General features: G+C 45.4%; 1 protein-coding gene across 1 annotated transcript in view; it reads left to right on the plus strand.

Moving 5' to 3' along the window:
- The window catches only part of ASPSCR1 (ASPSCR1 tether for SLC2A4, UBX domain containing), a 78,570-nt gene that overhangs the window by 12,531 nt on the left and 38,435 nt on the right, over window positions 1-27,604 (plus strand). Inside the window, exons 4-9 of the mRNA XM_044295902.1 lie at window positions 12,393-12,496; window positions 14,403-14,463; window positions 18,382-18,455; window positions 18,547-19,039; window positions 20,804-20,943; window positions 21,486-21,567. Coding sequence (XP_044151837.1) covers window positions 12,393-12,496; window positions 14,403-14,463; window positions 18,382-18,455; window positions 18,547-19,039; window positions 20,804-20,943; window positions 21,486-21,567 — 954 coding nt within the window. The remainder of the gene's footprint in view (window positions 1-12,392; window positions 12,497-14,402; window positions 14,464-18,381; window positions 18,456-18,546; window positions 19,040-20,803; window positions 20,944-21,485; window positions 21,568-27,604) is intronic.

Consider the following 27,604-nt stretch of genomic DNA (forward strand, 5'->3'; position numbering starts at 1 on the left):
ATGTACACCTTCAGAGGCAATTTTTGTTTGATTGCATTTTTAAATTTTTTGGCCTGAAAATCATTTTTTCAGTTGGCCTTTATAAAAAATAATGAGCCGTTCTGTCACAAAGGGTTAACAGTTTTTCTAACTGTGTGACTGGTACTTTTAATTTGTGGGGGTTATCTAATAACCCTTATCTCTAAACTACTGAGAGGTCTTAAAGACTTATTTAAGCAACATTCTTATCAAGTAGATAAGAACTGAGCTATAAGTGGTGTTTATAATGTCAGAGAGCAGATATAAAGAGTCGGTCTGCTCCCCAACTGACGGAAAAGAGAGAAAATCCAAAGGGGGCTACTAGAGCATCTCAGCTCTGTACAGAAAAAAGGGTTCCAGATTTTTAATAAAGACCAGTTTAAAAAAAAAAAATTGTTAAGAAAATAAGTACAATGCAATAATAAAAAAAAAATGAGCGTACAAAGGTGTACATAGCCTTTAAATGAAAAGCCCGAATAGAGGTTAAACAGATGTTTTCCCAAGAGGCAGAGTAAATTAATAAAGAAAAACAATTACAGATCAGTGGAGAAGTGTCAGTACTTCCTCAGGGAATGCAAACACAGACAGTTTAATAGAGACCTGGCTGAGTTTAAGGAGAACAAAGCTTATTTAGTGATCAGGGAGAACCCCCCCCCCCCCCCCCCCCCCCACACACACCAAAAGAACTAGATACTGATTTAGGCTACATTCACACGGCCATAAGTGTTTTGAGGATCCGCAAAACACGGATACCGGCCTTGTGCATTCCGCATTTTTCGGACCGCATATGGCCATCGCTATTTAGAGAATGCCTATTCTTGTCTTGGCTTGTGGACAAGAATAGGACATGCTCTATACTTTTTGAGGGGATTCGGAACGGAACAACGGATGCGGACAGCACACAGTGTGCTGTCTGCATCTTTTGCGGCCCCATTGAAATGAATGGGTCTGCACCCATTCCGCAATGCGGATCCATTTATATGGTCGTGTGAATGCACCCTTATCCTGAGACGTAACCTTCTGATTCATAAAAGGAACATAACACTAGTTCAGGACTGGTACTTTTAACAGAGGACGAGAAGGAGTAGGATCGTGTTTTTTGGATCAAGGGACAAGCTACCCTCTGAGGAACAGGTCACAGGTTACAGAGCAATACGTTCAGAGATGATCAATCTCTCCGACGAGTTGCTTTCACCCCTGGAAATGACGGTCCTCAGCAAGGGCCTTTCCTTTGTTCCTACACGCCATTTTGATTTCTTTATTTGGGTAAAAGATTTTAATCTCTTTGCCCGTAAACATAGGTGGTGCAAACCTTTTCAGAATGTAGAAAAAAGGGATGATGGCAGTAGAATGGTAGGAGAGGGCCCTTTTACTACACTGCGCAATAAAAGCAAGAAAATGCCCCCTCAAGGTGATGTGTCATGTATCCAATGACCTCACGCACCTTTCCCAATCCGAGGTGCACTATAACTGCACCAAAGAAGAAATTAAAGCCATTACTGCCCTTCAAAAAGATGCCACTATAGCCATTAAGCCTTCCGATAAAGGGGGAGACATAGTATTCTTAAACTCAGAACACTATGAAAAGATCTGTGAAAACCTTTTACGTGATAAGGACGGCTATGCTGTTTTGCCTTCTGACCCAAGTAATACCTTTCCTAATGAACTGAGGTATATACTCTCAGAAGCTAAACCTCAGAAACTCATCACGGAAGAGGAGTCTGAACTGTTGTAACCACGACATCCTATAGCCACATTTTACTACCTCCCCAAGGTACACAAGGGGTTAAACCCCCTTAAAGGTAGACCCTTAGAGTCAGGGATAGGCAGAATTTGTCAAAATCTAGGGGTTATATACTGGTCAGATCCTGGCACCATTTGTGACTTCACTCCCCTCCTACACCAGTAACACCATGGACCTGCTGAGGAGATTGGAGGGAGTTAATGTGGATGGGAACGCATTACTGGGCAGTATGGACGTCGAGGCCCTCTATTCGTCAATTCCACACGAACATGGCCTACATGTGGCCAACAATATATATATGTGGCCCATCTCAGATATATTTTAGTGGTTTGATTAAAGGTTATATTTTAATATGATAACTATTTCATACATGGAATCCACCTCTCGGTAATGAGCACATGTTGCATTTCCCAGCATTTTCATGGTTTTACAGAATACTGTGCGGCAGCCTGCATGCCCCCTTTCCCTGTCTGGTATCACGCATGGACATTCATTATAATGGGTGTCCATACGAATGGGCAGCTGCTAGCTTCTGTCCAAGGGCTTTGTAATATGCATACCGTTACTGGGGTTTTCTCACAACACTGATTTGCTATCCACAGGAAGTTGACTGCTGGGACTGCAATCATGATGACGGAGGTCCCCGAGTCCCCATGAAAATGGAACAGTAGTGTGCTTATATAACCACTGCTCAGTTCTGGCTCCAACAGTCCCCCAGATGTGAGTTGAGCGGCGGTCACACATGTGCACTACTGCTCCATTGAGATAGCTTCTTGGTGACCTTGGTCTAAGGATTGCTTTGCTGGAAGTGCCATCAGTCGGAGCCTGAGTGATCAGACACTTGTCCTGTATCGTGTGAATGGCGATAAGTGCTCTTTGGAGAAAAATTCCTTTAATTGCTTATTTTCCCTTTCATCCTCCATGACGGCATACCATGAGAGATGACCCGCCTCCAACCAGGTAGGGACAGGAAGTATAAGTTTGACTCTCCTCCGGCTCCTCCTCAGTGTCTTCCTGTCCCTCCAGGTAGGAGATGGGTTTTCTCTTATGGTCGCCGACCATGAAGAAAGAAGTAGAAGAAGGAAAGATGCCATGTGAGGAGGCAGCAGGGTCCGGTCCCCATTGGGGAAGCCGGGCTCTGGAAGACCTGTCTCTTACCTGCTGCTGGTGCGGGCAGACAGGTCCATGTGGGGCCGGACACTCAGGGAGTCCCTCCGGTCGGTGCGATACTCCACACTGCGATCCGGCATGGCCGGCGCTCACAGTGTCGTCACCGGAAGTGGACGCGCGTCATGCGTTCCACGAAGCGTTCCACAGCTCACTTCCAGATTGGGGCCTGAGAGCACTTCCGGGCGGTGGAGCGCATGCCGGCGGCGGGAAAATTCAAAAAACGCACAGGATTATGGCGGAAGTCGTCCTCTGATCTGAGGTCTGGAGGTAAAAACTATTTAAAGAGGGGGAACAGTGACTTTTGATTCCCTAAAAAAAGATGCTGGACCCAGGTGAAATTATGGAGAACACTCAGGGATCCGTACTAGTGAGTAATTTACCAGGACAAGGGTAAAAGGCAGTATATTCTGTTAGATTAACCCTTATGTATTTTCTTTCTTTCTGTATGTGTGCAGAGCGAGAAAGAGAGTGCTCAGAAAGCAAAATCTAGTCAGAGGGCAAAAAAGTGCAGTCTCTGTTCTATTAAACTTTCTGATTCTTCTGATAGGAAAGTGTGTAAAAAATGCACTGACAACATTTCTAAGGATTTAGTTCCGTCCCTAAAAGAAGAACTTAAAAACACAATTAGGGAAGAAATCAGGGCTGCTATGTCAGATACCTCATTAATTCCTTCCTGCTCCAAACAAGCGCAGGGACCAGCGACTAAAGCATCTGATTCAGAATTTGAGGAGGACTCAGAGTCAGGTGAACTCGGGTCTGAAGATTCTGGTTCAGATTCCGAATTTAAAAACTATCTTTTTTCATCGGAAGATACCAGAGAATTAATTAAGGCAGTTAGAGCCACTATGGATCTTTCTGATGAAAAAATCTGTAGATCAGTCCATGACGAGATGTTCAGTGGTTTTGAACAGAGATCTAACCGAGGTTTTCCGGTGCATAAAAACATGCACGATCTGATTAAAAGAGAATGGAGGTCCCCGGATAGGAAACTATTCATTCCTAGGACAATAAGGCGACGTCTCCCCTTTTCTAGCGAAGACGAAGCCTTGTTAACCACCTGCCCTAAGATAGATGTTTCTCTGTCTAAATTAGTGAAGGGTCCTAACGCCTTACCATTTGAAGACATGGGGTCATTAAGGGACCCCATGGATAAAAAGACAGATCAGACTCTTAAAAAAACATGGGAAGCTTGTGCTGCCCTGTTCAAACCAAACCTAGCGGCAACCTCAGTATCCAGATCATTAAAAAAATGGCTCACACAGTTAGAATCCCTATTGAAAGGCGGTAGTACATACGGTGATCTTAAAGATTCCTTTCCGCTCCTAATCAAAGCGGTGGATTTCCTATCTGATGCCACTGCGGAATCTGTCAGGATAGCTGCTAAGGCATCTGGGTTAGCGGTCGTGGCAAGAAGGTCCCTCTGGTTAAAATCCTGGTCAGGTGAGGTCAGTTCAAAATTAAAATTATGTACCTTACCTTTTCATGGTAATCTATTGTTTGGGGAGGATTTAGAGTCCATCCTAGAAAAGGCTTCCGATTCTAAGAAGACTTTTCCCAGAGATTCCGGGAAGAGGAAATTTCCCTTTCGGAGAGTTAAAAAAGGGACCCCCTTTCAAGCAAAGAAAACTAACAGGGACTCAGGCTGGTCAAGGGGAAGAAACCAGAAGAGTAGAGGGTACCTGTTTTCTTCAAAGAATACGGAACCGTCAAAGCAATGACGCCAGTGCTCAGGTAGGAGGGAGACTAAGTTGTTTTTTAGACTACTGGGAAAAAATTACAACAAACCCTTGGGTCTTAAATACGATCTCGGAAGGCTACAAAATAGTTTTCCGTCTTCCTCCTCCCTCAAATATTTTCAGGGTAACTCCTATTCAAAAGACAACTGTTCTCCAAACAAATCTGGAGGAAGGGATTCGGAAGCTTCTGGCTCAAAGGGCCATAATTCCGGTTCCCTATTCTCAAAAAGGTCAGGGATATTATTCAACCGTTTTTCTAGTAAAAAAACCAGATGGGAAATTTCGGTTAATAATAAACCTAAAAAACTTAAACAGATTCATACAGTACAACAAATTCAAAATGGAGACAATAAGATCAACCGTGAATCTGCTGAAAAAGGGGGACTTTTTAGCCTCCCTAGACTTAAGAGACGCATACTACCACATTCCGGTATGCAAACAGTCCCAAAAGTTCCTGCGGATAGCGGTTTATTTGGGGAAAGTTCTGTTCCATTTTCAATTCCAGGTATTACCTTTTGGGATAACATCGGCCCCCAGGGTCTTCACAAAGGTGATGCTGGAACTAGTGGCCCACCTGAGAAGGAGGAATATCTTGATTATTCCGTATTTAGACGACCTACTGATAGTAGGCGAGTCAAAACAGTCACTAGAGAACAATCTCTTTGTGACCTGCCAGACGCTGTATCTGGCGGGATGGCTAATAAATTGGGAAAAATCAAAGCCAATCCCGTCCCAGGAAATAGTTTTCCTGGGTCTCTCCCTGGACACCACTCGTCAAAAAACGTCTCTTACAGAACAAAAAGTCTCTGGAGTGGTAGAAAAGGTCTCACGGTTTCAGAGTCATCCATCCTGTTCGATACGAGAAGCCATGAGACTACAAGGGACCCTGACTTCTTGCATCCCTGCAGTAAAGTGGGCTCAGTTCCACTCTCGAATTCTACAGCAGTGGACGCTGGCCTGCTGGGACAGAAGCCAGAGCTCTCTGGAACAGACAGTTCTGGTTCCTGTTTCGGTGAATCAGAGTCTTCAGTGGTGGAAGCAAGTAAGCCACCTACGCCAGGGAATTCCGTGGAATACGGAGGAGCAGGTTTTCATCACTACAGATGCAAGTCCTTGGGGGTGGGGAGCGCATTACTCTCATCACTATTTCCAGGGGGCCTGGGTAAAACCACCAGAAAACTTGGTCCTCAAACCAAAAAGAATTGATGGCAGTCTGGGAGGCCATAATAGTGGCGAGTCAAGACATAGAGGGAAAGGATGTCCAAATAAGATCAGACAACACCACAGTGGTAGCGTATTTAAACCATCAAGGCGGAACAAGAAGCCTATGTCTGAGTCAAATAACAGAAAAGATTTTTTCCTGGGCAGAAGGAAATATAAGATCCCTTTCAGCGGTCCATTTAAAAGGAAGCTTAAATGTGAAAGCAGACTTCCTAAGCAGGGTCAAGATATATCAAACAGAGTGGAGTCTGAAGGAAGAAGTTTTTCTCCAAATAACCCAAAAGTGGGGAGTTCCCCAAATAGACCTCTTTGCTTCAGCCACAAACGCAAAAGTAGACCGTTTCTTCTCCCTCAATCCAAGAGACAAAAGCGAAGGCATAGATGCCTTTTCAATAAAATGGAGGTTCCATCTAGCTTATGCCTTCCCCCCCCTACAACTAATGTCTCATGTGATAAAGAAGATAAGGCAAGACAAAGCCCATGTTATTTTGATAGCTCCCTTATGGCCCAAAAAATCATGGTTTCCTCTTTTGAAGGTCATGTCAATCCAAAGTCCATGGATCCTTCCTTGGGATCAGGATTTGTTGTCGCAGGGTCCCCTTCTCCATCCCGAGGTGGAAAAGCTACATTTGGCAGCTTGGAACCTGAAAGGTTGATCTTAAAAGCTAAAGGCTTGACAGATCCCGTCATCAATACTATGTCGGCCAGTAGAAAGGAGACAACCTCTAAGATCTATAATAAGGTTTGGAGAACCTTTAATACATGGTGTGTAAAAGAGAAAGTATCCCCTGAAAAATTTTCGGTCCTTTCAATTCTAGGTTTCTTACAGTCTGGGCTGGAGAAAGGTCTTCGTCCCAATACTTTGAGGGTTCACGTATCAGCCCTTAGTGCAGTTTTTGATGAAAAAATTGCAAATCATTCTTGGGTTGTCAGATTCCTTAAAGGGGCAGATAGACTGAGACCTTCATTGAAAGCTATGACTCCACCATGGGATCTTAATTTAGTTCTATCAGGTTTAACAGAAAGCCCCTTTGAACCTTTATCATCTGTCTCTATAAAATATATAACACTTAAAACCCTGTTCTTAGTAGCAATTACATCAGCCCGCAGGGTTAGTGAAATCCAGGCCCTGAAAATTAATGAACCTTTCTGTGTTATCTCTGCAGATAGAATTACGTTTAAGTTAGACAACTCCTTCCTTCCCAAAGTTGTGTCTAATTTTCACAGGCAAGAAGAGATATTGGTTCCCTCGTTTTGCGACGACCCGAAAACAGAAGGGGAGGAGAGGTTTCATAAATTGGACGTGCGGAGAGCAGTGCTTATATATTTAGAGGCCACGAAGGTTTTCAGAAAGACGGATTCCTTGTTTGTTCAGTTTCTTGGCTTAAACAAAGGGCAGAGAGCAACAAAAAATACCATTTCAAGATGGATTAAGACGGCGATCTCAGATTCGTATAAAGCGCTAGGGAAATCACCTCCTGAAGCCTTTACAGCTCATTCTACGAGATCGGTTTCGGCCTCTTGGGCAGAGAGGGCAAACGCTTCATTAGAGCAAATTTGTAGGGCAGCCACCTGGTCTAGCCCTAATACTTTTATTAAACATTATAGAATCAATGTTAAGGCAGGTCAGGATCTAGCCTTTGGGAGGAAAGTCCTTCAAGCTATAATCCCCCCCTAAAATTGTTAATATGTTATATCTCATGGTATGCCGTCATGGAGGATGAAAGGGAAAAACCAAATTACGTACCGGTAATTCCCTTTTCATGAATCCTCCATGACGGCATAGGGGTTTCCCACCCTAAAAAAAAAAAAAAAAAAAAAAAAGGGATATATGTAAATATAGACGTTCATAAGATTATGATAGGCCTACACATAGGTGATGGTGTGCAAAAAAAAAAAAAAAAAAAAGATTCGAAAGAACACTCTCTAGGCTGTCGATCCAGAAAGACACTGAGGAGGAGCCGGAGGAGAGTCAAACTTATACTTCCTGTCCCTACCTGGTTGGAGGCGGGTCATCTCTCATGGTATGCCGTCATGGAGGATTCATGAAAAGGGAATTACCGGTACGTAATTTGGTTTTTCTGTCTCACAACCCCTTTAATTTGGGAGACTGTCCATCAAAAAGCTGAGGAAAATCACCTTATGTAATTATTTCCCATGCAGTGACTGCAATGTAGAATTTCGTGGCAACCATTCCGGTATATGGGCATCTCCACCCTGGCTCCAAGGGGGGGGTCTGTTCAGGAGACATAAAACAAATTAAAGGGGTTGTACACTTTTTTTTACATTGTTGACCTTTCCTCAGGATAGGTCATCGATATCAGATCAGTTGGGGAGCGACTCCCGGCACCCCTCTGATCAGCTGTTTGAAGAGAATGCAGCTCTCGTACGAGCCCATTGACATCACAGCGGTGAGCAGGTGTAATTACAACTACGCCATCGTAGTCACTTCAATGGGACGGCTCCATCCTATTCACTTGAACAGGAAGGAACCGTCCCATTGAAGTGAATGGAGACGGCGGAGCTGTAATTACACCTGCTCACAAAAGGAGGAACACAAAAATGGCGATCATTCCCTATGAATAATTTTTTTTTCTCTGAGACTAGCAATTAACTCTTTCAGGACAAACCAATTTTTTCAACAGCATTTTCAATTTTTCCTTCTCGCCTTGTAAGACTACTTGCACACGACCATGCTGTGTTTTGGGGCCGCCCATAATAGAAATGCCTGTTTTTATCCGCAAAACGGACAAGAATAGGACCTGTTCTATTTTTTTGGTGCAGCCACGGAACAGTGCAACCCCATTGAAGTGAATGTGTCCACATCCGAGCCGACCAAACAATGGTCGTGTGGATGAGGCCTAAGAGCCATAGCTTTGTACTTTTCTATGGACATGGATAGGGGAATAGTGTAAGTGAACAGCCACTTCAGCAAATGGCATTTATCATGTAGAGAAGTTTAATACAAGGCACTGGACTAAAGAGCGCTGGACTAGCCAGCAAAGGAGGCAATATAGACAATCACAATACATTAGTAAGTGCCTTGTATTAAAGAGGTTTTCCGAGACATTCACTGACAGCCTATCTTCTGAGTAGGTCATCAGTTACTTACCGGTGAGGGTCCAACAACTAGGATCAGCTGTTTGAGAAGGCGCCGTCACTCACAGTGACGCCGCTGCCTTCTCGCAGCTTTTCCTAGGCCATGTGACATCTCATTCATCAGTCACATGGCCTAGTTACCACTGAACCCCATTGAAGTAAATAGGGCTGAGCTGAGATACCAAGCACAACCGCTATGCAATGTGCGGGGCTGTGCTTGGTGAGTTGCAAAAAGGCAGCGGCGTTACTGCAAGTGCCAGTGCGTCCTCAAACAGAGAATAGGTCAGCAGCTAAAACCCCTTTAACTGTGTCTGCATAATAAATGCCATTTGCTGAAGTGAGACAACCCGTTTAATGTAAAATCTAATGTGTTGCAGCAAAAAAAAATTAATAGGGAAAAACTATTTTGCTATTTGTTTTTTGTTTTTTAATGATATTCACTATGCAGTAAAAATTACATGGTCATGGACACCCATAACTATTATTTTTCTACGGATGGAGCTGTGTGAGGTCTTGTTTTTTGTGGAACAAAGTGAAGTAAGTTTTTATTGGTGTATATTTCTCTGTTCAGTTTTATTTAGAAGGTGAAGTGACCCCCAAAAAAAGCGTTTCACTTCAAATATGTATGTGTATATAAATATATATACTGTATATATTATGTGTGTGTGTGTGTGTATATATATATATATATATATATATATATATATATATATATATATAATATACACTGTGTGTGTGTGTGTGTGTGTATATATATATATATATATATATATATATATATATATATATATATAATATTTTAGCTGAACGACCCAGCTTCGCATTGGTATTTTTAATATATTTAATTTCATGTTTGTGTGTTGTTAAAAGATATCAACACTATCCACTATATCATTGACATCTACAGCACCCCTCCCCTTTAACAGTGACCTCCACAGTGCCCCATCTTCTTAAAATGGTACCTCCACAGCAGCCCACCCCCTTAACTTTGACATTTAAAGCAGCCTTCCCCTTTAACAGTGAGTTCCACAGCACCCCACCCCCTTGACAGTGACCTCCACAGGGAACCGCCCCTTAACAGTGACCTCTACAGCACCTGCCCCTTAACACTGACCATAGGTTACAGTCCCCTTAACTGACCTCCCTTAGCCGAGACCTCCAGAGCGACTGCCCCTTTAATAGTGACCTCCACTGTACCCCTCTCCCTTAACAGTGACCCCACAGTACCTCGCTGCCCCTTTTAATAGTTGTCTCCACAGTCACCTCCTCCCTTAACAGTGACCTTCACAGCGGCCTGCCCCTTAACACTGATAGTGGGCCGTCCTCTTAACTGTGACCTCATCAGCAGCCTGCCCCTAGGGTGGCCGGAGGTCCGGTTTTAGGCCAGACAGTCCGGCCTTCAGACTCCCTGTCCTCCGTCTGGCGCAGGGCCTGGATGGACACAGGGATGTCTTTTTGAACAGCTGCCTAAGCGTGAGCTACAGGGAGAAAGTCACCCTCCCACGCCTGCAGCTGACAGGTTGATTCTTACTAGAGGTGCACCGAAATTCCGGCGGCCGAAAATGGGCCTAATCCATTTTGGTCGATATTGGTACACATCGGCAGAAAATATGGTCGGCAGCGTGCCCTGTCTATCCCTGCAGAGCTAAACATATGGGGATCCCTCAGCTCTGCACCCCCATTTCCCAGTATACCAGACATAGGGGCTCTGCGCCCTGCAGCTCAGTGTAGATGCCAGATCCTTCTAAGCTACAGGACCTTTGATGATGTCATGACCATGTGACCGGTCATGTGGGTGGGAGGAGCCAGGCTGTGGACTGGTAGCGCCTTTATGATCCTCATCTGCTCCTGACTTTGGCTTGAACTGTTGAACATATGAGGTTAGCACCCTAGCACTTACAATTCCGGGTACTTAGGGGTTAATGCAGGGATGATGTGTATGGCCTCATTCACACATTGCAGATTTAGTCAAATCTGCAAACAAGATGTACAGCGAGCTTGTAGCATAGCTGTGTGTTTCTGCCTACCCAGAGCAGCTGTGTGTGGGGTGCATGTAGCAGAGCTGAGGGTGCTTCATGTGTATAATGCAGCAAAGATAGGTTTATAGTGTGAATCCAGAACAGTAGTGTGTGTGGTGTATGTAGCAGAGCTGTGTGTGTCTGCCTACCCAGAGCAGCTGTGTGTGGGGTGCATGTGAAAGAATTATTAATAAAATCATTAAAAAAAAGTGTTTTAAAAGTATTTGGGCAAAAAGGCAGTTTCGGTTTTCGGTCAAGGGCATCCTGAATTTTCGGTTTCGGTTTCGGACCAGAATTTTCATTTCGGTGCACCCCTAATTCTTACCTTCACTCTGTTTGCCCCCTGAACTGTGACCTCAGCGCCCTGCCCCTTTTAAAGCTGACTTACAGCAGTGAAAAATGTCTGGGTTGTTATGGAAACTTGGTGTAAAACTGTGTGTATGTGGAGACTAAGGACCTGCGAGCTTCTATTGGCTGATAAGGGACATGTGTCCGTGTGTATGGCCGTTGGGATATGAGGCGAAAGACCTGCACGCTTCTATTGGCTAATGTAGGTCATGTGATGTGCCATATTTGCATTTTTGGGTAATATCTCAGGAACGGTACGTGACCCGGTCTAAAACTAGATCCACACCCAGTCTAAAATCTTCCCTGACACCTGACATACCTGTGTGCCAAATTTCGTGATTGTAAATGCGACGGTGTGGATTCCTTTAGCAGACGTACATACATACATACATACACACACTCAGCTTTATATATTATATAATATATATAATATTTTAACCGTGTTTCCAAGTCGTGGCAATACTACTTATATTTTTTCCACTTTTTGCTCCATTTAGGGAATGTGAACATGCAATCACTTGTACAATACACTGCAATACTTCTATATTGCAAAGCTTTGTGATTTTATCCTATTATAACCTGTCACAAGGTCCCTGGCTGCCATGACTGCCGCTTGTTATGCATTTGATTGGAGGACAGAGAGCCCCTCCCTTTATGTGACCACTCATTTGTCGTGACCGCTGCTGACCGCCGCATCTGAAGGATTAAAAGGCTGGAGTCGAAGTTATCTCTTATCATGGCCACTGCAAAAAGGGTGTCAACTGAAATCACAGCTAGGACCATACATTACATGGTCGTCCATTTATTTGGATGGGCGACATTTAATTTCCCCTGCAGAAGAAATGGATGGGCAGACGCGATTTACCCCACCGACAATAGCTGAGAGAAGCCAGAGCTGCTGTTGCCATGCGCATAAGATCATCCGCCATCTGCTTATTGTTCGTCTGTGACTGCACTTCCAATAGATTGTATTGTCTTTTTATTACTCCTAGATCTTAAATGAATGTCTGACATCCATGTTCTGTAATCCTTTCCTAGAAAGTTCGAGTAGCATTGCAGTTGGAGGAAGGGGCAAGGTTACAGGACGAGTTCCTCTGCAGCCAAAGTCTATGGGAAGTCCTGAGCCATTTTTCACGGACTAGGTAACTGTTATAATGTAGGACTGCAGTACTATTGCACCATTTACTTTTATGGCTCTGTGTGCTGTGTGGGTGCAGTCTGGATAGCACATGGGTGGAGAATACTGTTGTGTGAATCAGGCCTGAAGCTCGGGCTCCATGCAGTCTTTTGGTCAGTGTTAAATCATCAAGACAGGCAAGCAGCCGGAATATTTCTCTACGGGAACTATCGTCTACATTTGGGGGTCAGCAACCTATGGTGCTTCAGCTGTTGTAAAAACTACATCTCCCAACATGCACACTTGCTTGGCTGTTCAAGAAACTCCCATAGAAGTGAATAGAGCATGCAGAGAACATACTCAAACCATGTGATTTCTCCCACCACAAAAACTGAGAAAGTCGCTGTGGAGTCCACCAGGAAAAGAGACAATTTTTTAGAGCCTCTGTCAGCATGATCAGCTCTAATAAACCAGATGTACTGCCTGGTACAGTTGACTATCCTCTGTTTTTCATTCATATGCTAATGAGCACATTGGTGCACCAGGGGGTGGGGCTGAATTTTTGGAGTACTGCTTTTGTAACCATCCCGTGCTCTGCACACTTCCCCTTCCCCTTGATTGACAGGGGCCTCATTTACCCAAAATAAAAGGCTATAGACATACTATATTAAGAATATTGAGGTTTTCTCTGCTTAGGAAGCTAATACATATTACTGGTGTCTTTACATCAATAGTGCCTGTGAATAAACCAACTGGCAAATAGAAAAAAATCGAGAAATCCCTCCTGGGCATTGAACCTGGGGATATCTACATGCAAAGCTGACCACTTTCCTCCAGGCTACAGCCTTATATTCAGAATAGTGGTGTTCTATACTTAGAAAGCTAATACCTATTAATGGTTTGCTTATAATGATACATCGTGCATGTGAATAAGGCTACTTTCACACTGGCGTTTTGGCTTTTCGTTTGCAAGATCCGTCATGGGCTCTCACAAGCGGTCCAAAATGGATCAGTTTTGCCCTAATGCATTCTGAATGGAAAAAGATCCTCTCAGAACGCATCAGTTTGCCTCCGTTCCATCTCCATTCCACTTTGGAGGCGGACACCAAAATGCTGCTTGTCTGATGAAACTGAGCCAAACAGATCCGTTCTGACACACAACGTAAGTCAATGGGGACGGATCCGTTTTCTATGACCCAATCTGGCACAATAGAAAACGGATCCTTCCTCCATTGACTTTCAGTGGTGTTCAAGACGGATCCGTCTTTGCTATGTTAAAGATAATACAAATGGATCCGTTCTGAACGGATGCAGATGGTTGTGTTATCTGAACAGATCCGTCTGTGCAGATCCATGACGGATCCGCACCTAACGCGAGTGTGAAAGTAGCCTAAACCAGTAATATGTGTTAGCTTTCTAAGCACAGAAAACCCTTATTCTTAATATGGTAAGGCTATAGTAAGTAGTGTATGTTGTATGAAAAATGCTAGTACACAGCTCTGCCCTTAGCATGCTGATATCTAACCCTGTAAATTAAGGAGTGGGGGGAATGTGCAGAGCACAGGGTTGTTACAAATGCAGTGCTCCAAGGATTCGGCCCTGCCCCCCTGGTGCTCCAACATGCTCATTTGCACATGGATACATTTGACATATCTCTGTAGCTGTTTATCATACAGACAAAAGAAAGGTGTCATTTTAATAAGCATGATGAGCCCTACTAGTCAGTATGCCTGGTTTAATAGGGTTGATGCAGCTGGCAGAGGCTCTTTAACTAAGAAAGGACTGACAGAAAGAAATGACTGAAGAATTTATGTTTTCGCCAGATCCTGCTCTTTCTGGGAGGTATGGTTATCTGGCTCTCAGCTCTCTAGATGAGATGATTCTGTCTACTTTTTGGGTTCATTTTTACCGATGTTGTTTCTGTTTTTCAGGGCGTGTGTGGAAGAGATTGCTCCTGGGAGCGTTGCCGTATGCATTTATATGCGCGATGAGGTAAGGTAATGCGCAAGCAGCTGAGTACAGAGCCAGACAGCTCGTTAATGAGTTATTACTGCTGGGTTTCCAGCTCGCACCTCTCTCTGTCCTCCACACTCAAGAACTGATGTACGACAGTGGCCAGAGAGCATCCCATCAACAGGCTTTGAAGTTCTAATAAAAGAGCATCATTAAAATAGGCTTAAAAGGAACTCGGATGACTTCATTATATAGTTGGCATTGCGCTGTGTGTGCCCAACATCTCTTAAAAGGGCACAGCTCAAGTTGGACCAAAGGACAGGGCAGCTTTTATCTCTGGACATTATTATTTTCCGTGTTCCTACATTTACCTTCTCATCATCAATTCTTCAGAGAAACTAGCTGCAGAGTCGTGGATTGCATTGGGACTAGCTATGTAATATTTTATATTAAAGGGGCTTCCAGGATTAGAAAACATAGCTGCTTTCTCTCAGAAGTAACACCACACCATTCTGAAAGTTGTGTATGGTATTTCAGCTGGGTCCCATTCACTTCAGTGGAGCTGAACTGCAACACCAGACATTACCAATAATCAGGTGCGGTGATGTGTCTGAAAGAAAGCTATTCTTTTAAATCTGGAAAATCCTTTTAATGCAGTGTAGGGATGCAAAAGAAAAACCTTACTTTCCATAATCACTGTGTTATTGCATTGCGTTCGGTCCATATCCTAAATAGGGAACTTGATACTAAAGTCCTGTACAGGTAATGATGCCATTGTTCAGATGAGGTGGAAAAATCAGCCATAGATTTTACAAATGCACAGCAAATCCACAATGAAATGGTAGCGAAATACACGTGTGAACTCTGGGTTTTGCCATAGAGTTGCTAAGAATTTCACCCTTTGCATTGCGAATGGCAAGTCAATCCACAGCATGCCCCCAGATCATGTAAATGGGGTTCTGAAAACCTTGTTCTCGTGTAATGTATTGTACTAATGCGCAAGAAATCTTGCACGTGAACGTGGCCTTAAGCTGGCCATACATATTAGATGTATGATGGCAGATCATGGGGAGAAGAAGGATCAGGGTGCTGGATTTCAACATCCCCTGTAGAGAACACATGCACGCTCTGCTGACCCGAACATGCATGGCTTTAGAAGTGCTAGCTGTTGGCTGAAAGAGCTATCTAACGTTGGGGGACCTTTATCAAATCATATACGTCTTTTTGTGGCTTAAAAATGTCACATGTGATGCAGTTTTTGGCGTTTTCTGCAACATTTAGTCAAATTTTGTGACATTTGTTGTTGCTCACCACAAGTGGTCTATAGTTTAAAGCTAAAAGTGAGACACCCCCTGGTGTATGTTTACATATATAGGTGTAAGGGTCCATTCACACGTCCATAATGTATTGCGGATCCGCAATACACCCGGCCGGCACCCCCCATAGAACTGCCTATTCTTTTCCGCAATTGCGGACAAGAATAGGACATGTTTTTTTGTTTTGTTTTTTGGCGGAGACGCGTTCCGGAAGTTCAGGGCCGCGCTCCGGAAATGCGGATGCGGAGAGCACATAGTGTGCTCTCTGCATCCCGTTCTGCCCCACTGAGAATAAATGGGTCCACACCCGTTCCCGATATTGCGGAACGGATGCGGACCCATTTGCGGACGTCTGAATAGACCCTTAACCACGTGGCACTCCCGACAAATGTATTATAAAGGTGCACCAGTTCATAAATTTGGCAGATGCACACAAAGCGAAGACAGGCTGAAATGGGTTTTCCGAGACATGAATAATGACATGTCCTCTGGAGAAGTCATCAGTATCAGATCGGTGAGGGTCCAACACCTGAGACCCCCGCCAATTAGCTGTTCGAGAAGGTAGTGGCAGCGTTCCGTAGGCCAGTGATATCACATACAGTACAGACCAAAAGTTTGGACACACCTTCTCATTCAAAGAGTTTTCTTTATTTTCATGACTATTGTAGATTCACACTGAAGGCATCAAAACTATGAATTAACACATGTGGAATTATATACATAACAAAAAAGTGTGAAACAACTGAAAAGATGTCATATTCTAGGTTCTTCAAAGTAGCCACCTTTTGCTTTGATTACTGCTTTGCACACTCTTGGCATTCTCTTGATGAGCTTCAAGAGGTAGTCACCTGAAATGGTGTTCCAACAGTCTTGAAGGAGTTCCCAGAGATGCTTAGCACTTGTTGGCCCTTTTGCCTTCACTCTGTGGTCCAGCTCACCCCAAACCATCTCGATTGGGTTCAGGTCCGGTGACTGTGGAGGCCAGGTCATCATCTGGCGCAGCACCCCATCACTCTCCTTCATGGTCAAATAGCCCTTACACAGCCTGGAGGTGTGTTTGGGGTCATTGTCCTGTTGAAAAATAAATGATGGTCCAACTAAACGCAAACCGGATGGAATAGGATGCCGCTGCAGGATGCTGTGGTAGCCATGCTGGTTCAGTATGCCTTCAATTTTGAATAAATCCCCAACCGTGTCACCAGCAAAGCACCCCCACACCATCACACCTCCTCCTCCATGCTTCACGGTGGGAACCAGGCATGTAGAGTCCATCCGTTCACCTTTTCTGCGTCGCACAAAGACACGTGGTTTGAGCCAAAGATCTCAAATTTGGACTCATCAGACCAAAGCACAGATTTCCACTGGTCTAATGTCCATTCCTTGTGTTCTTTAGCCCAAACAAGTCTCTTCTGCTTGTTGCCTGTCCTTAGCAGTGGTTTCCTAGCAGATATTCTACCATGAAGGCCTGATTCACAAAGTCTCCTCTTAACAGTTGTTTTAGAGATGTGTCTGCTGCTAGAACTCTGTGTGGCATTGACCTGGTCTCTAATCTGAGCTGCTGTTAACCTGCGATTTCTGAGGCTGGTGACTCGGATGAACTTATCCTCCGCAGCAGAGGTGACTCTTGGTCTTCCTTTCCAGGGGCGGTCCGCATGTTAGCCATTTTCTTTGTAGCGCTTGATGGTTTTTGTGACTGCACTTGGGGACACTTTCAAAGTTTTCCCAATTTTTCGGACTGACTGACCATTTCTTAAAGTAATGATGGCCACTCGTTGTTTTTCTTTACTTAGCTACTTTTTTCTTGCCGTAATACAAATTCTAACAGTCTATTCAGTAGGACTATCGGCTGTGTATCCACCTGTCTTCTCCACAACGCAACTGATGGTCCCAACCCCATTTAAAAGGCAAGAAATCCCACTTATTAAACCTGACAGGGCACACCTGTGAAGTGAAAACCATTTCAGATGACTACCTCTTGAAGCTCATCAAGAGAATGCCAAGAGTGTGCAAAGCAGTAATCAAAGCAAAAGGTGGCTACTTTGAAGAACCTAGAATATGACATATTTTCAGTTGTTTCACACTTTTTTGTTATGTATATAATTCCACATGTGTTAATTCATAGTTTTGATGCCTTTAGTGTGAATCTACAATTTTCATAGTCATGAAAATAAAGAAAACTCTTTGAATGAGAAGGTGTGTCCAAACTTTTGGTCTGTACTGTACATTGATCACATAGCCTAGGCACAGCTCAATGGGGCTGATCTGTGATACCAAGCACAGCTGCTATACAATGTACGGCGCTGTACTTGGTGAGCTAAGAGAAGGTCGCTGTACTCAGAGGAGCGCTGGTGCCTTCTCAGACAGCTGATCGGTGAGGGTCCCAGGTGTCAGACCTTCACCGATTAGCTACTGATGACCTATGCAGAGGATAGGTCATCAGTATTTAAATCTTGGAAAACTGACACAAAAACAACCAGAAAGGATAAATGTCCCCATTATCTTTATGTTGGGAGAGCCATAGAAATTACCCGTTTTGCCTGACTAATGGTCCCATGATGAACTGAAGGATTCATTGTGTGAACAGGATTTGGCCACTGTTGTAGACTGTGAATTCTAGTCCTGATCATATACCATCTCTTAGGTCTCAGGTGAGCAGTCCTTGAAACAAACAACTCTCCAGTCTTTGGGTCTTACAAGTGGAAGTGCCATAATTAGGTATTTATGCACAGGCCTATCTAATACCTGATTAACGTTCAGACTGGGCATCATCTATATAAAATATAATAATCACCTATGTCTCTACAAGGTTTGTAGTGCGGAAGAATGAGCCGCCTGGGAACAGGCAGCCTGCCACACTTCAAGAGGAAACAAAAAAGAAGACTTCTGTCCAGAAGAGTGCGCGAAAAAGTCCTCCAGTAACTGAGAAAGCAGTAGAGAAACCTTCAGCTCCAAGTCAGAAAGAGCAACAATGCGGTGTTGAACCCAGTGGAGCTCCTGTGGAGGCAGCGGATGCCAGGCTACCATCAGCAGAGCCTACTAACCAATGTCATGTGACCGATGTACCACCAGATCTGGAGTGTGAAAAGCCTGGACCTTCCTCTGTAGGCTTCAGTGAAGCTTCTGCTCAGCCTCAGGTGACTTTGTTTATGCCTTTCCAAGGAGGAGGCTATCGTCTAGGAGGTGCCAATGTCCCTACAGAAGCCAACATGCTAACTGCCACAGCCCGAGAACCTTTTCAGAGTCCAGGCCCTTCTAAGCCAAAGAAATCCAAGACTGATGGCAAGCATAGTGCTACAGGGGTGAGCATGAGTGAATGATTGCTGGGGTTGCCTCATGGGCTAAAACGTTTTACATTAAATGGATTTTCTGAGACTATAATAATGACTGTGATTAGGATAGGCCAATAATGTCACATGGGTGTGAGTCTGACTGCGAGTACCCCTGTTCAGATCATTAAAATGGTTGCAGCAAGCGCTACATCTCCTTCATTATTTACCAGGCACAATACAATACCCTTGTAGTGACTGCACCAGCTACTGTAAGCTCAGCCTCTTTCAAGTGTATATCATTTTACAGCAATACCAGTTATGGTCGTTACTAAATACTTGGCGCAGTACCTGGTGACCAGTGAAGGGCAACCGTAAGGGCCTCTTCAATCAGCTAATATTAAAGAGTGCTTCTTCTTACACCTCCCTCCAATCTATCACTGCTGCCTTGCCAGGCTACAGCCGGGACATATTGTTTTGGCCGTTGTTAAGTTCTTTCCTCCAGGCTGCAGTGCTGACATATTGTTTTGGCCTCCACTCGGTCCCCTCCACCAGTCTACAGTCGTGACATATTGTTTTGGCCTCCACTCGGTCCCCTCCACCAGGCTGCAGTGCTGACATTGTTTTGGCCTCCACTCGGTCCCCTTCACCAGGCTGCAGCAGTAACGTGTTGATGAAGGGGAACTTGTATCCCGATGAAAGGGAACAAGCAGTCCTCTAATATTTTTGTAATCCTAGAAAAAAAGGGATGAATCGTCTGTAAATTTTAGTAATGAGACCCAGAAACATTCTTTTTTTCTAATTAGTTTTTATTTTCTGAGTGTAGATTTTTAAAATTATCTTGCCAAACATTTCGCTATGAATAAGGACACGGTTTGTGTCCGAAACGCATAAGGTCTTTTGCTGCCTGCAACAGCATTTTTTATTGTACTTTAAAAGGGTTTTACCATCACATACAATGGAAGCATATCGGTAGGATATGCCCCCATTGTCTGTTAGGTGCGGGCCCCACCTCTGGGACCCGCACCTACAACGAGAATGGAGAGGGGAAATGAGTGGAGGGCGCACTGTGCATGCGCAGCCGCCCTCTATTCATTCCAATGGGGCCACCGAAAATAGCCGAGCACTGGCTCAGCTATTTCTGTCTGCCCCATAGAAATGAATGGGAGCAGGGACCGCACGTGTGTGGTGTGCTCCCATTCACTTGTATTGGAGCAGCGGTTGGTGGTGGACGGACCCTGGAAAACCCAGGGTCCTCCAGCCACAGCTCTTCCCGCTCTGTTCTCTGGGGCCCACACCTATCAGACAATGGGGGGCATATCCTAGCGATATGCCCCCATTGTATGTGATGGGAATACCCCTTTAAGTCTGAATAAAGCTCAGACGCGAAGACATCTAGATGCTGGACATAGACACAATATGCTGGAGATTGACTTCTGTGGGAGTGTGTTGTGGGGATGTTCGCTGACCTATGTAGAGGTCATTGTGCAGTGAAGGGGAGTAGATAAGCTGTGACATCACCTACTATGAATGGTTTATCCTGTTACACAAAAGTGTTACCTGTCATTATAATCCTGTCTTATGATAATGAGATGCCTGCTGAGCAGCGATCTCAACAGAACAAAAAGGATCATTCTATTATTAGGCTTAGTGGTCAGTACAAAAGCTGCAAAACTTAGGATTTAAAAGAAAGTAAAAATAACATCACCAAAAAAAACTTAACAATATATCATTTTCTGATGGCACATGCCCTTTAAAGGTCTAAAATGTGGTCTTTGTGGTGTTATTTCTTTCCAGCCATTAGACAGAGAGACCCTTGTTTGCCACTTGGATTTGGAGGAAAGTTCAAGTACCAGTTCCCAAGAGCTTCCAGATGACTTTTTTGAGGTCACAGTGGATGATGTAAGGAGAAGATTTGCTGAACTCAGAAGTGAAAGGTGAACAATCTGTGTGTTTTTTACCTAAATGGAATCAACATTGTCTTATTTTTAAAGACACTGCGCCTAGTGTGCGCCTGAAAGGATAAGTGGTGGTAGTGTGCTGTAATATGATTACCAGCAGGAGCGACAACCTCCAGAAATACAGCATATGAGAATGGTATTCGCAGCTACAGACTTCGGTTTCAGCAGTCCTATAACGGGAATGGTAAATGTTATAAATAATTGTCTGATGATGGCACGGCCACTACACAGATGATAGAGCCTGCTGCGTCTGTGCCTGTCCACTGTTTTGTATCTGGTGCCTGCGGCTGCTGAAATCGGCTTCTCTGTGGGCATTCCAAGTGGCGGACGCCCACCAATCTGATACTGAACTCCTATCCGGAGAAAAGTTCATCAATTCCTATAACCAAGAAGACCTCAGGACTTAAGTGGTGCTGTGTGGATATGGGGGTGCTGTGTGAATGGGGCCCAGTGATATGACGTCACTTGCTATGCGTGGAGTCGCTAGAATACTCCTTTAATATAATTTCTCTCCATAGGAAGCGGCATGAAGAAGCTCCTCTAATGACGAAAGCTCTGAGGGAGGCACAGCTAAAGGAGAGACTGGAGAGGTATCCGAAGGTAGGATCAGCCTTGTCCTTATCTAAAACTTCCAGCGTGTCTTGGGGCATTAAAAACATGTCTGTGACAGGTATTATTATTGTCTGTGACAATTCACAAACATCAGTCTGCAGCATATTGACCGTGGGGTTGTAGGGAGGGGGGACATAGCTGCCGTAGGCCTTTACAGGAAGGGCAGCACTTTTGAGATGGCTAAATAGTAGTTGTCCTATGCTACAATGGGGCTTGTATCGGTAATAGAATGAACTTGTCTCCTTTAAATCCCTCTGCTAATCTTACAGTCCTACCAAGAGCAGTTGGTAAACTCGATGCCGGGTACAGAAAACAGCCTGCCAGATTTCATGACGTTACTGTGAATGTAGCCTTATAGGACATGTCCTATTCTGGTCCAGACAAGGATAGCCATTTCTGATGGGAGTGAGAAAAAGGTGGAATGCACATGGAAGGCCTTTGTATCTTGCAGATCCTTGGCTTACGGAATGAAAACAAGACACGGCTGTGTGCACGAAGTCTTAAAGCTACCCTCACTGCCTCCCTCCTAGGGATAGTTATCTATATACTGTAGAACTGCTTCTCCCTGCCTTCTATATGTACTGTCAGTGGTGAGTGCTAAGTGCCCGCTCTCCTATTTATTCCCGGCGGCTAGTTGGTGAGTGTGCCGGGGATATAGAGCGCTCACCGCAGACAGTGTAGATGACGGGAGAGAAGTAGTTTTATAGTATGTAAGGTCAGGGATATCGGTGTGTAGGAGGGAGGCAGTGAGGGTAGCCGCAGGACGGTTTTGAATGAGCCCCAGCATCTTCACTGTACAGTACTGCCCTGACAGGTTTGCCTTAGCAACTCCTTGCTAAAGGACAACTTCCGAGTCGGGCGAACAAAATCTCCAAATAAAGTACTGGTATATTGCAAAAGTACCCGTAATCGCTTCCCGTACACACAGTTACACTCTTAAAGCTAAGCACAGAGAAGGGGCTGAACCATATAAGTCCATACACAAGGTTACATGTGGAAGGGGTTGATTGCAATGTAGAAAGGAAATCCATCAGTGTACAGTATTTCGTATGGTTTGTGTATATTTGTGACCTGCAGCGGTCTGTATAGACTGCTGCAATGATATACACAGGGATCTCGTAGCCCCGTCCCCGAGATTAACATTTTAGGAGAATATTTTTTTAACAGAATGTATTACTCAAAAAGAGGTCACTGCATTTAATCCAGTGTGTGTTTCATCCGTAGACCTCCTTTAATCTCAGCTTCTCATGTTGGCATTAGAGTGTTTATACGGACACAGCTGGCATTTCCCTTCATACACAATGAAGCACGCGGCGGATCACCTTCTCAGTCTCAGGGATTACTGACCCCCTGGGGTGATAAAAATCTGCTGAGTGTAAACCGGGTGGGGAGTCTTCTGTGAATTGCTCCACTTCTTCATCCATTCTTGGATTTCTAGAACAATGGCCATTGTTCACATAGGGATTCAACAGAGGGGTTTGTGCCCAAGCAGAATAAAGCCTGTATTAAGAGCCCTTTACAGGGGCCGACAATTGAACAGATCATCGCTAACCAGTTTTACTAGTAACGCTAATAAGCCATGATCTGGCGGTGTAAATTCACGGCCGATTGCCCAATGAACGAGCAAAACGCTCATTCGTTGGGTAATTGTATCTTTTGTGCAGCACAAAAACTAATTTCCCAGTGGCAGACGGTGCTGTGTAAACAAGATTTGCTGCTGGGAAATAACAGGACCGTATGGGGAAGAGCGATGGCATTAGTGATCACTCCTCACCATACTCTGGAGGAGATCGCTGTATGTAAATGCTCTAGCGATCTGCAGATTGTTGGGAACGAATGCGTGTTCCGTGTAAAGGGACCTTTACGCTGGCAGATTTTATGCCAGTTCTTAGTAACGCTCGTTCCGCAGTCCGTAGTAACGCAGTGTAAACCTGATGAACGAGGCAATCGTGATCTTTCAGCGTGCTGTATAATCACGATCTGCTGCATGGGGACGAGTGATGGCATAATGATCGCACCTCCCTGTGCTGTGGAGGAGATCGCTGCATGTAATAACAGCGGTCTCCTCCGCTAGCGAGCAGGCGATTGCTAAGAAGGAACGCTTTCCTCCTGATGATTGCGCGCTAGGTCTAATACAGGCTCAAAGGGGTTATCCAACCCCTGAAATGCCCCCCCCCCCCTTCCCATATGCCCAGGCCTTTCACACAGTGTACTTACCTCGCTCCCCGACACCAGCGTCGTTTCTGATGCCCGCCGCTGGATCTCCCTGTCGCATCCCAACGGTGACGGGGACCAGCCTCCCTAGCATTGCAGGTGACGCTACAGAGCCTCATCCCTGTCACTGTCGTCTGCTATTGGCCTATGCCTCCCATCCCCCCCGGGCGCCAGATGTTTTCATCTGTTTCCATAAACAGCGCCACTCCTGTCCATGGGTTGTGTCTGGTATTGCAGCTCAGCCTCACATGGCCATTTGGCAATTCTCAATTCAATAAGGGTGGATATCTGTTTACCAGGGAAGCTCTAGTACATGTTGCAGAGGTGACCGTGCCATGACAGCACCAAGTCACTACTGCCGGTTTCCAATGGAGACTGCATCGCGTAGGCTCCGGTTTTGTTTGCATATGTGGGGTGTCTTCCCGCTCTTTACCATCCATGCTAGTGTGAAGGATGAGAAAATTGAGACGGTTGAGATCATTGCAAAGAGATTTCCCATCCTCTTTTCTCCATACTTGGCTTAATTTCCAGCCAAATCATTGCTTGGGATCAAAAATAGCTTCTTATACGGCGTTCTTAAAGGGTAGGTCTGTATTTTCCCCGGCGCCTCCACAACGGCATTCACAGGAGGGTGTCCCCGCCTCCAGGACAGGAAACAACGAGGAAGCACAGGATTTAAGGAGCCTCCTCCCCTTACCTTACCAGTCGTTGTTTCCTGTCCTCGGACGTGCGTGGAAGCCGCTCCTGGGGTCATCCAGGAAATTGAATACCGCACCGGCCTGGTCCCTTCCCTGTTGTTCAGGAGGGTCGGTGCAGGGATTGAGAGACTCCGGGGACGCATTGCCTCCCCTCCTCGATCCTGCGGAGTAAGCCCTGTCTTCAGGCATCCCCGGGCTTGCGAGTCCGTCGGAACTCGCGCGGGATCTGGCGTGGTGACGTCAGCGGAGCGAGATCTCCTTGGGCAAGAGGTTCTCGCGGGACGCTCCTGCGCGCGGCGGGAGATTTAAAAAGCAATCATATCCTCCTGCGCCGGTGATTTGCAGAGATGCCTTCCAGCGACAGAGAGTCGTCCAAACGCTCCGGAGATCCCGCTGTCTCGGCCCTCAGCCCGGTAAGCCTCCTCCCAGGGGGGAGTAATCCCTATTTCCTTTTGTCCTTCCTAGCAGTAGGTTTATACAGGTTATGGGATCCCGAACCCCCCCCTCCCCCCCCTCTACACGCTGGGTGTCCGTAGTTCACTATACTGACCCCTCACCACCATTACTCCGGGTCCCTCTTTGGCCTATACAAAGTTTGTTTTATTCCCTTAGGACAGTGAGTCCAGGAAGCTTAAAGCCAAAGGGGATTCGGGGCGCCGGAAGTGTGGTGGTTGCCGTAAGGGCCTGGTGTCGGACCCAAAAAAGTCCCTCTGCCCTAGATGTATTGAAAAGGTTATCGCTGAAGAATCCCCTTCCTTCGTGGAGTCCATGCGAACCCTCATTAGAGAAGAGATTAAGGCTGCAGCTGACTCTAGACAACTGGCACCTTCCCCTGGGCCTTCCCGTTCCCTAAATCTGGAAATATCAGAGCAGGTGGATCTGGATGAAGGGGAGTTGCAGGATGATCAGGTCTCCTTATCCTCTGAGGAGGCCGCAGGGAGGCCTATGTGCTTTCCCGAGGAAACACAGTCCCTACTGAAGGATATTAAATCTACGCTGGGATTAGAAGATGTCAAAGAGACTCAGTCCCTTCACGATCAAATCTTTCAGGGCTTGGGGGAGAAAAAGAAGAGATCCTTCCCCATCCACAATAACCTCAAAGCCCTTATTTCCAGGGAATGGAGGGATCCTGATAAAAGGTGGACTGTCTCGGCCGCCTTTAAACGCAAGTACCCCTTTTCGGAATCTGACTCTGATTTGTGGGACAAAACTCCCAGAATAGATGCGCCAGTGGCCCGTATTTCTAAAAAATCCTCGCTGCCCTTTGAGGATATGGGTCTCCTGAAAGACCCAATGGACAAAAAATGTGAAAACCTACTAAAGAAATCCTGGGAGACAAATACAGCAATGTTGCGCCCCAGCATAGCGTCCACTTGTACGGCCAGAACCCTCTCGGTTTGGCTAGACCAGCTTGAGAGCAATCTGTCGGGGGGTACGTCCAGAGAGGAGATCTTAAACTCTCTTCCCTCCCTGAAAAGAGCATCCAATTTTTTAGCAGACGCCTCGGCCGACTTGGTTAGACTCTCTGCAAGGAGCAGTGCTCTGGCCAATGCGACCCGTAGGGCGGTATGGCTCCGTTCATGGACTGGGGACGCAGGTTCTAAAAACCGCCTGTGCTCCATCCCATGTGAGGGGGATAGATTGTTCGGCTCCGCCCTGGACGATATTCTGGAGAAGGCCTCCGATAGGAAAAAAGGTTTCCCCTCTGATAACCGTTTTTACCAACAGAGACGCTCCTTTCAAAGTCAAAAAAGGGCAAGATCTGATCAGAGTAAAAGGGATGGCTCAAAAAGATGGCAACCTTCTAGGGGTAGAGGAAGAGGATACCTTCCTAAGCCAGAAACCTCTACCCGCCCTACCCAGTGACACGCCAACCCAGGTAGGAGGCAGGCTAAAGCAATTCTCCTCCGCCTGGCAAGAAATTCACGCCTCCCCTTGGGTCACTCGTACCGTAAAGGAGGGCCTAAAGCTAGAGTTTGTTTCCCCACCCCCAAGTCTTTTTTGTATCAACCAAAGGCAACAGCCCGACAAACAGGCATCCCTAGAGTCAGAAATAACTACCTTAATCCTCAAAGGAGTGCTCATCCCTGTTCCGGAAGAACAACACGGCAAAGGCTTCTATTCCCCTATATTTTTGATAAAAAAACCAAATGGCTCCTTTCGCCTGATAATAAATTTGAAGTCCTTAAACAAATCCATCGTTTACAAAAGATTCAAAATGGAGACCATAAAATCTACCACTCAGATCCTTCCGCAGGACTGCTTTATGGCTACCGTCGACCTTCAGGACGCTTACTACCACGTCCCAATATACCACAGGCACCAGCGTTTCCTGAGGATCGCAATTTATTATCAGGGAAGATTGTCCCATTTTCAGTTCACAGCCCTTCCTTTCGGCCTATCCTCTGCCCCCAGAGTTTTTTCAAAAATAATGTCAGACGTCATGAAGTTCCTTCACCTTCAGGGGGTACAGATCGTCCCGTACCTGGACGACTTTCTGGTGTTTGCGGAGTCGCGCCAACTTCTACATTCACGCCTCAAACAAATCCAGGACTGTCTTACAACTCTAGGGTGGATAATAAATCCCAAAAAATCAGACCTTATCCCCAGTCAGGAAAAAGTGTTTTTAGGGGTGCTGTTGGACTCAAGGCGTCTAATGTCCTTTCTTCCTCAAGACAAACAGTCTCACTTAATCCAGACTGTGTCTCTTTTTTCCAGCAAAGATCGGTCCTCGATAAGAGACATCATGGCGGTACTGGGACTGCTAACAGCCGCAATCTCGTCAGTAAGGTGGGCCCAGAGTCACACAAGAGTCCTTCAGACCTTTCTCCTATCTTCATGGGACGGAAAGAACTCGTCTCTAGACAGAAAGGTTCACGTTCCCAGACAGGTAAAACAGTCACTAACCTGGTGGAGAGTAAAAGGGAACCTGAGCATAGGAGTTCACTGGCGCCCAAGAGATGTCATGGTCATTACAACAGACGCCAGCAACTCAGGGTGGGGAGGTCACTCTTCAGGAGCGGTAGTTCAAGGATCCTGGGGAAGAGACATGCAGGACGCCTCCTCAAATCTAAGAGAGCTGTCAGCTGTCCACAGAGTTCTCCTTTCCCTTT

The sequence above is a fragment of the Bufo gargarizans genome, chromosome 6, assembly GCF_014858855.1.
Source record: "Bufo gargarizans isolate SCDJY-AF-19 chromosome 6, ASM1485885v1, whole genome shotgun sequence".
Taxonomy (NCBI): domain Eukaryota; kingdom Metazoa; phylum Chordata; class Amphibia; order Anura; family Bufonidae; genus Bufo; species Bufo gargarizans.